Here is a 12448-nt window from a genome sequence, read left to right on the forward strand (position 1 = left end):
ATTTGATCTCTTTTATACAGTACTTAAAAGTAAAAGGGTTTAACTGAGCTTTCTTCCACTTCACATTTCAAGCATTGCCAAGCTTCTCTGTCATGATAGAACCAGAAAAGAATTTTATAAGCTCTCAGCAATTTGAACAATTCAGGATCATTATTAAAGCGAGGTAAGGCGGGCTTGTGCATATTGCATCCTTCTTGTTTGTCTTTGGGTTTGCTTTTTTAAAGCAATTATTTTTAATGGCGGGGGCGGGGCAGGATTTGCAATGTGAGAGTCTTGTCTTGTATCCTCTGCAAAGCTGTAGTGGATTCTGGAATGTAAAACATGGTTTTCTTCCTCGTAATTGTTTGTACTCTTGTTTTCTGCTATAATTGGTTGAACTATTTATCTAACAAAATGTATAAACCACGTAATTGTAAATAAAAGGTTGTGATCATCTAATTTCTACTTTGAGTGGACACATTGAAATTTCTAGATCTAAGTTAGTAATGAGCATTAATTTCAGTGGGTTCTTTCTGATTAGGACTAGCAATGGATACAACATAAAACCTCTTACATACAATATAAAATATACATTAAAATTGTCAATAAAAATCAAAGTTAAAGAGCTTAAAACCCCCAAAATAGAACTATAATGAATCGTTAAAACATACATTGAAGCTAAAATTATAGCTCAAAATACATGTTAATCTAACTAAGTTCTACTCAGAGTAGACCCACTGAAATTAATCAACCTAAATTACTCTTGTCAGTTAATTTCAGTGGGCCTACTCCATGTAGGACTAATGTGACAGAACCCAGTGCTTCTGAAATTTCATTCTTTACCTCATTGTGATACATTTTTTAAACAAAGAAACAAAACCCTTCTTGTCTGAAATAAATCAGTTACTACTACTGTATAAGTTTAGCTCATAGTTTTCTGTGAAACAGTGTCAATAACTGGTGGAGTGGTTTTGTTTTGAACTGTTTATAATATTGTCTTTTAAATTGCAGTATCTCACCCTGTGGTGTTATGATAAAGGGTGGGTCCTAAATTGAAATAATAATAGTAGTAGTAGCAGCAGCAATAGTAATAGTAGTGATAATAATAATATTTCTACTTTGCTGTTATTTTCAAGATATTTTTACAACAAGAGATTGGCTAATGCTCAAGTTTATGTCCGTTTTGGAATAATTCAAGGAGCTGAAAAAAAGATGCTTCCCAGAGCATTGCAACGCATTGAGGTAAGGCTGGTTCAAAAATAATTACATCAGGCCTCCTGTCACAGTTCCCAGTGTAGCTTCTGAGGTTTAGATCTGTCTCCAGGTTTACCCTGACAGTTACTGAGTGTCAGCATTCCAATTTTAAACTAGTACTATCAAGGGTATAAGGAAAACATGAACAAACCACAGGCTACTTTGGACTGAAATTGAGCAGACAGTACCTCATCACAGAACGGTTTTATCTTGGCTTGAGAAGCCAGGCCACATCAGTTGATGCATTGTTGGTTTTCCATGAAAGTAAGCCGTACTCTAGCAGGACCATGTAACATTTTAAAACAAAACAAAACACATTCGGACCAGCAATTTATTAAAAAGTCCAGATCTTACAGCATGGTCCTTTTCAAGCAAGGCTTGTCTCCTACAGCAGTGCAGCTGTGGAGTCAAAGGCATCTCTTCCAGTCTTTCTTCTTCCCCATCTTCTTCCTAGCACACCTTGTTCTAAAAGACTCTTCCTGTCACTGTGAACCCACATCCTGTCACCACGGCAATCCCTGTCTTCCCAGGCTCAGGCTCTCAGATGGGCTAACATGACATTTCATCATTTTAATGCCTCGATCCCAGGTGAGGCCCTGGCTTGGAAAGAAAGCTTAGCCTTTATTTTCCCACCGGCCTGCAAGTTTCCCTTCAATACTCCAAATAATCAAAATCCTACCATTTATTAATTTATAGGATTTGGGTTTGTGTCCCCAAATCTATAATAATTAATATTTTTATTCATAGTCAATGCTTTTCATTTTTAAACCTGAAAGAGCACATTTAAGGGCTCTCCTAGAGGACCTATTTATTGAGCATCCATCCTGATTTGCTTGCACAAAGTTTATGTGGTGGTTTGACGATATCTGGACTTTATTGCGCTTTTGTCCTGATTTGCTTGTGTAGCATTTAAACATCTTCCTGCTAATTATTCATTCATCCTATGCTTTTCAGTGCATTTCCCAGCAAAAACTCTGGATTTGTTGTGCGAGGTGCAACATCACCATCATCATTGTTATGTAAATTTCGATACTACCCTCCATCAGAGGATCACAGGGTGGTTTACAGAAATGCACTTTGTTTGAGCAAACATAGTTCTGGTTTGCTGTCAGCTGTGAATGATGAAAGTGCACTTGAATTTCCCTTTAGCGAACATGAAACTGTGTGAGGGGATTTTTGTTGTCATTTTCTGGTTGCCACTTCTGCATGTGTGCATGGAAAAGCTACTGATTCTAACACATATGAAAGGTTCACAGTAGACAGCTCACCATTATATTTTGCCTGCTTGAACTTGAGCTTTTTCTACATCCATGCTTCAAAAGTAAAGGATAAATTTCGCTCTTGATGTAGGATGAGGCTAAGAGGGGAATCTTGTTATCTGAGCAGCCTAGGACCTCTATATACAGTGGATGCTCGGGTTGCGAACGTGATACGTGCGGGATGCACTTTCGCAACCCGCGGCGTTCACAACCCACAGAGCTGCGTTTGTGCATGTGTGGATTGCGATTTAGCTCTTCTGCGCATGCGCAAAGCACAATTTAGCACTTCTGTGCATGCACGGCTGTCGAAACCTGGAAGTAACCCATTCCAGTACGTCCAGGTTTTGGCATGTCCATAACCTGAAAAAACGGAACCTGAAGCGTCTGTAACCCAAGGTATGACTGTACACTGCCCAGGGTAGCATCTTGGAGAGGTCACTGTGCAGTTTGACTTCATCCCCAGAGGTGCACTCTCTTGAAACAGACAGGTGGTACCTCATCCACCAGGGCGAGGGGGGCACTTCTCCACCAGTCTCAGTCTGGCTTCTTACTGACAAGCAGTCCAGGGGGTGGCACTGCCTCTCAGCTTCCTCCTCTTTAGGTTCAAAGTTGCCCTTGCAGGACTCAGCAGGGACGTAGATGGGGAAAAAACTATAATTTGTTGGCTCTGCCTGTCACTAGCTCTGGTGCCAGCTGTTGCTGGGCTCCCTGCCTTATGCTCTACCAGTCCCTAGTAGGCACCAGCCACCACTGGCATCTAGAAATGTTTATGAGGAAGATTGTCTCATAGCAGGAATAGACAACCGCTAGCCCATGAGTTGGAACCAACTGCAAAGTCCCTCCCAATGTTCTTTTCAGTAACATGTGCATTTTTTGTGTTATTTTCACTTATATATATATATTATATGCAATACATGCATTTTTAATGTGGATATTTTTCACTAACAATACACATTTATGTACATATATGCAATTTGGACACTTTTGAATTGGAGAATTTAAAAACAAAACAAAACCATTTTGGTTGGTGCATTGTTTCAGTGTTAATTAAAATGCAAACCCAACTGAATTTCTCCCCTCATCCCAAATCTCCACTCTTTAAAAATATATAAATGCTTTGACTTGGAAGCCAACCATTTCCACATTTTAACTAACAGCCCAGTCCACAAGCCACTTAAACATCAGTTACTTGGATTTAAGATGATGCAGACCCGGCTTCCAGCCAGGTCCTCCCTTGAGTGGGTGAGAGTGCATGTCTTTGAACTGCTTCCATTTCCAGCTGCTTCTGGGAACTCAGTTTGAAATATTTGCTATTACTTGGGCAGATGCCAATATATTTTCCAGGCAAGAAAACGTTGGTGTTCTTTAGAATTTTTCATTCTTCAGATCAGCTAAAAATGAGAAACGTACTTCAGAGTTGCCAGGATTTGTAATTCGGCAAACAACTGCCAACTATTTTGGTGCTCCTTTCAGGATTCAGAAGCATTTGTCCCAAAAACTAGGTCAACGAATGAAGTTATTTTTGTTCTTTTTAGTGTCCTGATTTCAAAAGTGAATCAGTCAGCCATCCCACTGATGAACACTTTGGTGCTAGAAATGGGTATCATCACAATAGTGTGAAATGGCTTATGTTGACATTGTGTTGCAGGATGCTATCCAAGTCTAATTGGTTGCCTGTATGCTGCTGTATTGCTTTATGCCAAGAATAAGGAACCCATGGCCCTATCAGTGTTGTCGTTAAAATTTCTATACCACCCTTCATCCGAGGATCACAAGGCGGTTTACAGTATAGAAAATAATAATAATAATAATAACAGCAGCAAACAAAAACTATACCCCCACCCCGTTTAAAAGGCCATAGATTGTTTAATTAGCCAAAAGCCTGGGAGAATAGGAGTTTTTGCCTATTGTCTAACAATATATAATAAAGGCGCCAGGCAAGCCTCCCTGGTGAGAGCATTTCACAGGCAAGGAGCCACTGCAGAAGAGGCCCATTCTTGTGCTGCCACCCCTCAGGTCTCTTACGGCGAAGGCATAATAATAATAATAATAATAATAATAATTTTTTATTTATACCCCACCCTCCCAAGCCAAGGCTGGGCTCAGGCGGCTAACAAGCAATAATAAAAACATGTTGAATGAATACAACTTAAAAACAAAATTAAAACACAACATTAAAATATTGAAACATTAAAATATTTAAATGTAGCCTCATCACAGGAGGAGAAAGGAAAAGAAAAAAGAAAGAGGGGGAGGGAATCAAATTGGCTCCAAGCCAAAGGCCAGGCGGAACAACTCTGTCTTACAGGCCCTGCGGAAAGAAATCAGATCCCGCAGGGCCCTGGTCTCATGAGGCAGAGGGTTCCACCAGGCCGGAGCCAGTGTTGAAAAGGCCCTGGCTCTGGTTGAAGCTAATCTAACTTCATTAGGGCCCGGGACCACTAGGGTGTTGCTATTTATGAACCTTGAGACTCTCCGTGGGGCATACCGGGAGAGGCGGTCCTGTAGGTACGAGGGTCCTAGGTCTCAGGTGGTGATTGCAAGGTCCAGGTCAGTTTGTAAGGGGAGAGGCAGGCCGGGAGGTATTGTGGTCCTGAGTCTTTTAAGGCTTTGTAGGTCAAAACCAGCACTTGGAATTGTGCCCAGAAAGTGATTGGCAGCCAATGCCATTGGGCCAGGATTGGCAGTATATGCTGCATTCAACTAAGTTATATTCAGATTTGACCCCCTGAAATTAGTGGATCTATTCACCTTACAAGGCTACAGTTCCCAGAGTTCCCTGGGAAGAGGGTTGTACAGTAAAACCACCCTGAGAATTGTATATAGATGAGGGGGAAAGGAGTTCTCTCAGCAACTATCAGCATTTTTAGCAAAGTACAATTCCCAGGATTCTGTGGGGGGGGGGGGAGCCATGATTGTTTAGAGTGGTATGATACTGCTTTAAATGTATAGTGCAGATGAAACATAACTGTATTTTTTTAAACCTCCTTGAAATGATTGGATGAAAGGTGATATAGATTTTTTTTTGTAAATAAAATGAATAAAACTGTCTCTGTTCCTGGATAGTTTCTGATACTGTTATGCATCTTGATCATCAGATGGAGAACGGATTAGCAGAGTGCAATTTTAACAGCAAGGTGGCTGTTGATGAAATAGGTTACGGCAGTCTCCAAGAGCTTGATGGCGCAATACTTTATATTGCCGCTTCAGTGCTGGAATCCACAGGTAATTATCTCATGTTCACACACACTCTATCTCTGTCATGTCAAAAAGGATAGTGTAGAGTTGGAAAAGTTTCAGAAAAAAGGCAACCAAAATTAGCAAGGGGGTGGAGCAACTTGCCTATGAAGAAAGGTTGCAATATTTGGAGCATTTTAGTTTAAAGAAAAGTAAGGGGGAACCATGATATAAATTTACTATCTATTTATTGCATTTGTTAATAAAGACCACTTGATATATACCACTTTACTTGAAGTAAAGCCTCTAAGTTGTTTACAAGAAATACTTAAATTATCAATAAAGGCAATATTTCTTAAACAAACCATGAACGTTCATTTATTTGCCAAAATTCATACTAGAATAGTTATTTATTTTGTTCTAAACAAAGCTTATTTCTGAAAGAAACTCAGGATGGCTAACATGACACTGGTGTTGTTTTTTGTATTCAGTCCTGTTCTCACAAGAAACATCTAATTTTTTTGCCAGGTGGCCATAGCGAAGACAGTGAACTTTTCAGTGTCCATTATGTTCTGTCACCTTACAAACTCAATTTGGTTGCTACTCCTCTTTTTGTGAAGCCTGGACTCCCCTTCTATATTAAGGTTGGTTAACATGACTAAAGGAAATGCACACTCAGCGGAATTACCATAATACTTTAATAACAACATCAAGAGATCCCTACTCCCATGCAGCATCTACTCCGTCTAAGGAAGAATATTAGTTTGTGTCCGGATGAGGCGGCTTAAAGATGTAAATTGATTGTTCAGAGATTGCCAGCTGATCACCAGTAACAGGATCAAACAAACACAACTTAATTAGATTTCCCCCAGAAAAATTAATTTGCTTGTTTTCCTCTTCCCTCCCCACTACCTGCCATGTCTTTTTAGATTTTAAGTAAGAGGGCAGGGACTGTTTGTTTTTTAAATCAATTTGTAAGCCACTCTGGGAGGTTTTCCAGCTGAAGCGAACAGTATAAATGCTTTGAATGAATGAATGAATGAATGAGAATGGGGAAATCCAGATTAAATGAGGAACGAATGCAGGCTGGCATAGTGCTATTTTATAAAGTGCAGCTTTGGCACATTTTCCTTTAAAAGTGAACTAAATAAAATTTCTCCCTCTTTTCCAAATTGGAGACGTATAAAGCATATGGTAGAACATTATTAGGGGACGCGGGTGGCGCTGTGGGTAAAACCTCAGTGCCTAGGGCTTGCCGATCGCATAGTCGGCGGTTTGAATCCCCGCGGCGGGGTGAGCTCCCGTCTTTCGGTCCCAGCTCCTGCCCACCTAGCAGTTCGAAAGCACCCCTAAGTGCAAGTAGATAAATAGGTACCACTTTATAGCAGGAAGGTAAACGGTGTTTCCGTGTGCTGCGCTGGTGCTGGCTCGCCAGAGCAGCTTCGTCACGCTGGCCACGTGACCCGGAAGTGTCTGCGGACAGCGCTGGCTCCCAGCCTCTTAAGTGAGATGGGCGCACAACCCTAGAGTCTGGCAAGACTGGCCCGTACGGGCAGGGGTACCTTTACCTTTTAGAACATTATTACTTGGTGTGATAGTGAGTTAGAATGTTCCCAAATAAATCCACTTTGTGCAAATATTTGTCATCTCTCTCCCCACCCGGTTCTGTTTGATGCCAGTGTTTCATCTGGCTGCTGCTCCTTTGGCAGATTTCCCCTCAATGCTGTTTCTTCGTGCTTCCTGGTCACATGGGTTGGTCCCATTCAATCAGGAATCCCACGGCAGTGAACAGGATGGCATCACAGCACCACATATCCAATCATATTTGGCTATGTGATAGCAGGATTGAGGGCAACTGAAGGCAACCAAAAGTGAAGGCAATATACATAAATAAGCAAACATTTACTCAACAATTATTATTTTATTATTATTTACTAAATTTGCATACCACCCTATATCCATAGGTCTCATGGTGGTTCACAACAATAAATATGCCAAAAATTAATTGAAAATGGATGTTATTTTTGACACTGCTGTCAATGCCTGTGAAAAACTGTAGAGGGTTTCAGCTCAGATTTACAACTGAACTGGGAATCCCTTGATTGCTATTATATACTGTATGTGGTAACAGTTACCTGTCTCTGATTCCTAATAATAAAAGAATACAGATATTTTGTACAAGAAAATGGTTTAAAACGTGGGTGATGTGCCTCAGGCCTGTGTGTGTGTGTGTGTGTGTGTGTGTTTGAAAGAGAGAGAGAGAGAGAGAGAATGTAGGCCTCTAAGCCTCACTATCTGGCCCTCAGACTCTCCCCAGGTCACACCTTATCTGGCTGTGCTTCATTCCCTTGTTGTTTACCTGTACAGAGGGTAGAGTTCAGCAGTAGTAAGAGTATTAACACGTTTATTTGTTTAGCTGTAAGCCATAACATTCACAGCAAAGCCACAAATTTGGCTCCTACTTTCCTGGCAGCTAAATCAAATAGAGATGCATGCAAGGTAACATAATTTTCCTTGTCCAATAGCAGAATGCACACAAAACCACTTGATGTTTTGATCCCCACTCCTTGCTGTGGCTATAGTAAAGATAAAGGGACCCCTGGCCATTAGGTCTAGTCGCAGACAACTCTGGGGTTGCGGCACTTGTTATGTACTGAAGTTCTCACCCTGGGCCAGCAGTGGGATCCTGTAGATAGTTATGCAAATGGAGGATTGAAAGTGACGTTCAGTGATTGGATAGTTTTAGAAAGTTGTTACAGTAATGTGGTACTGGAGCTCTATATAAGCAGGCTGACTGAGCCCTTCAGTTCAGTTCTGTTCCAGCTTACAAATAAAGAGCTGTTTTGGAAGAATCGCTGTGTCGTCTGATATGTTCACCCACAACTTAACAGCGCTCATCTCGCTTTACTGGCCGACAGCTTCCGGGTCATGTGGCCAGCATGACTAAGCCACTTCTGGCGAACCAGAGCAGCGCACTCAGACAGTTATTTATGTAGAGGACACTGGGTGATGTAGCGAGCAGAAGGAAACACAAAGAAATGGTGCCCCAAGGGCAATTTCCTTATAGATACCATTCGGAAACACTGAGGGCATAACACTAAGCCTTAATTTTGTAAGACTCATTTTGCTTGAAGCGAAAGTAATTAACTCCAGATAGCTTTCGGGTGGCTTGTCTTAATACATGGGCACAGCCTAGAAAATCTCAAGGATAACTCAGTTGGTTAGAGCGTGGTGCTGATGACTCCAAGGTTGCAGGTTCGTTCCCCTTATGAGACAGCTGCATATTCCTGCATTGCAGGGGTTGGGCTAGATCAGTGTTTCCCAACCTTGGGCCTCCAGCTGTTTTCGGACTACAATTCCCATCATCCCTGACCACTGGTCTTACTAGCTAAGGTTGATGGGAGTTGTAGTCCAACAACAGCTGGAGGCCCAAGGTTGGGAAACACTGGGCTAGATGATCGTTAGGGTCCCTTTCCAACTCCACAGTTCTATGATTCTGTGATTCTGTGGATAGAAGCTTTCTCTCTCACACAAAAATCTTTACTTGAGATTTAGACATTGACTGGATCCTAATCAGTATCAAGTTTTCTAGCAAGTGTATGTAGAACAGCTAACTTGTTTTTTTTTTGGGGGGGGGGAGAATTTTAGGATCGTATGTGTCTGTGTTGTAAACTACTCAACAGTGCAAAGGTAAAAATGACACCTGTTGCTCTGCTCACTTTTGCCCCTAGCTGACCCATGGCCCATGGAAGGTGGCCCTCAGGTTGAAAAGAGCTTCCCCGTCCCTGCTTTAAAAGAAGATTGTATTATAGTGAAATGATTTTGTTTCTGTGCTAATAGGTGCAGGTGAAGGATACGGCAGATGCCCCTGCTAGAAACATACCCATTGTCTTCACGGCTACTGCTTTCAATGAGCAAATGGAAGAGAACGTGTTAGTTCAAGAAGGTGCAGAATCTGGGAGAAGGCAAACAAGCCAAAACGACGGGACAGCTTTATTTGTGGTTAATATTCCTTCTGACTGCAAAGTGCTGGAGTTTCGAGTGAGTTAAATTCTTTTCGGGTTTCCGTTCTTGTACAGGCTGTACTTTGAGACTGTATATTTTGGCCTGTGTGCAGCGCATTTGGAACATTCCCCGCCCCGCTTTCTAGTTCAGATGGGTGACCTTGAAAACTGGATTTTTATATTTAAACACAGTGCATTACAACAAAAAATACTATTAAAATGTATACTGTGTATGTGCCCCCCCAAAGGGAGGGGGTGCCTGTCTTAAACCATATTTAGAAACTTGACAGCAAGAGGTGCTGGGGAAATGAGATGTGTTTCATGTTAAGACTTGAACCACAACATTTAATTGATTCATCCGTTATATTGATCATTGGTTTACCTTGTTTGGTATTGTCAGTGCTGACTTGTCAGTGGCTCTCAAGGCACCCTCAGGTTCCCAGAGTGCGGGGGAAGGAATGGCAGTCATGACAAAATAAGTGGACCCTCAGCTGATAGGAGGTTATAGGAACAAAGGAAGCTGCACTATGCTGAGTCAGACCATTGGGTCATCTAGCTCAACATAGCCTACACAGACTGGTAGGGACTCATCAGGGTTTCATGTAGCCGGAACTCTAAGCGCTACATGGAGTTGCTGGGGTTTGAACCAGGGACCTTCTGCATGCAGTGCTTATCTTCTGAGCGTCTGATGTTTCCTAGACCTTCCTGCTTGCTGACTTGTACTTTTTAAGACTCTTATTGCCCAGGTAGATTTAAATTCATTTTGTTTCCCATCATTTCCAGATAAAAACTGCAGATACCAGTTTACCAGAAGAAAATCAGGCCAGTGAAAGCTACGAGGCAAAATCATATGCTTCCCTCAGTGGAAGTTACCTGTACATCGACTGGGCTTCAAACCACCAATTGCTACGTGTGGGTGATACCCTTCACATCAACATACACCCATCAAGCCACTATCTTGATAAAATACATCACTATAGCTATGTGGTACGCACAGAAAAAAACAACCCACTTGCCTCTTAATGTGTTGTCTTGAATTGCATTGAATTGTCCCTCAAGCTTCCAGGTCTCATCCTGCCCTTGCATGCCATGAAGCGGCCACCTCAGTCAGGAGATTTCGGGCGACACAAAAGACCAGCAAATTCACAAGTATTTAAGTCTGTCTCTCACTATGCTTTCTTCAGTGTTATGTATACTAAAGCAGAAGCACCAGTGTTGCTTACATATACCTCCTATGGCGCCCACAAAGGGTCTCAGTCACTCATAATGTGCATGAGAACTTTCACTGTTCCTGCTCAGGTCTGCACTGGCTCATTTTCTCCTACGTTGAAACCTCCCCCCCCCCTCCCCGCTTAAACATGCCAACATCTCATTTGCTGCCAGGATTGGACACCCGCCTACCCTTCCATTCTGAACGAGAAGAGAAGTGCAAAGAGCTTCTTCTAAGCAGTGGATAGGGGGTTGTATCCAGTACCAGTCTTACTGAGAGTGGATTTGTTGAAGTTAAGGACCATGATTAACTTAGGTCAAATAATTTCCATGGGTCTATTCTGAGTAGGACTAACACTAGATACAACCCAATAGACTTGCCACTCAACATGTTGTCTTGTAAATCACCTCCTGCTATGATATGTCTCAGAAAGATTTGACACCTTAATAATTGTAGCTCTAGAGCACGTTACACTCTGCTAACTCTTTGAAATTGCCCTCTTCAATTTCACTGCCAATTACTCTGGCATTTTTAGGGTTTCATCAAGCAAAGCACATTGTTGATTCTCAATGTCAGTTTTGTAGGAAGCTGCCTTATGCTGAATCCAGTGGCAGAGCTTCATACTCCGTCACAGGGGCGGGGGGAGCAAGCGGGGGCGGGGCTGGCGGCATCCCGGGGGCATGACATGCCACCTACAGGGGTGTGGCACATGTCCTGGGAGCATGGCACATCACCTGCGGGGGCGTGGTGCCCAGTGCACTGGGGGGGCAGCCGCGATGGCACCCCACCGGGATCATGCTGCTGGGGGTGGTGTGCTCCCCCACACACTCCTCTTCCTCTGCCAGTGGCTGAGTCAGGGCCAAGCCCAGTATGTTCTGCTCTGATTGGAAGCAGCTCTCCATGTTTCAAGTAGGGTTCTCTCCCAGCCTTCCCTGGATATCTCTCTCTCTCTCTCTCTCTCTCTCTCTCTCTCATCCAAAGCCCATTGTTTTTAACTTAGTTCCTTTCCTCCTTTCCTTTAGATCTTATCCAAAGGGAAAATAAAAGCCCACGGGACTCAGGAGAGAGTTAAAGACTCCACTTATCAAAGTCTAAGATTTCAGCTAACGAAGGAAATGGTCCCTTCAGCCCGCCTACTTGTCTACTACATAGTTACAGGAGAGGGAGCTGCAGAGTTGGTAGCTGATTCAGTCTGGTTAAATGTAGAACAGAAATGTGGAAACAGCCTTGAGGTGAGTAACATGTAATGGGTGGGTGACACTGACCAGTTTGGTTTCCCCCATTTTTCTTCTCATTTTTCTGAACACTTCCCCACATCACTTTGCAATTTATTTCACTGCATCTTTAAAAAAGATTAAAATTGTCCTCATGAAATTTTTTATGAGAACACCTCCAACTAATTCCCCACCTCTAACTAATATATGGATTTATATGTATGCTGAACCCCAGTAAATCAATCAATCAATCAATCAATCAATCAATCATTTATTTATTTATTTATTTATTTATTTATTTATTTATTTATTTATTTATTTATTTATTTATTTATTGCCTTTCTCCCAGAG

At 42.1% G+C, this 12448-nt stretch overlaps 1 protein-coding gene across 3 annotated transcripts in view; it reads left to right on the forward strand.

The window, feature by feature from the left end:
* The window catches only part of C5 (complement C5), a 77881-nt gene that overhangs the window by 21728 nt on the left and 43705 nt on the right, over positions 1-12448 (forward strand). For all 3 annotated transcript variants that reach the window (XM_081847427.1, XM_081847426.1, XM_081847428.1), the window contains exons 7-13: positions 73-163; positions 1116-1221; positions 5591-5717; positions 6198-6313; positions 9510-9710; positions 10457-10660; positions 11906-12115. In XM_081847427.1, coding sequence (XP_081703553.1) covers positions 73-163; positions 1116-1221; positions 5591-5717; positions 6198-6313; positions 9510-9710; positions 10457-10660; positions 11906-12115 — 1055 coding nt within the window. The remainder of the gene's footprint in view (positions 1-72; positions 164-1115; positions 1222-5590; positions 5718-6197; positions 6314-9509; positions 9711-10456; positions 10661-11905; positions 12116-12448) is intronic.

The sequence above is a fragment of the Podarcis erhardii genome (assembly GCF_964252035.2).
Source record: "Podarcis erhardii genome assembly, chromosome: Z".
In the NCBI taxonomy this organism is placed as follows: Eukaryota; Metazoa; Chordata; class Lepidosauria; order Squamata; family Lacertidae; genus Podarcis; species Podarcis erhardii.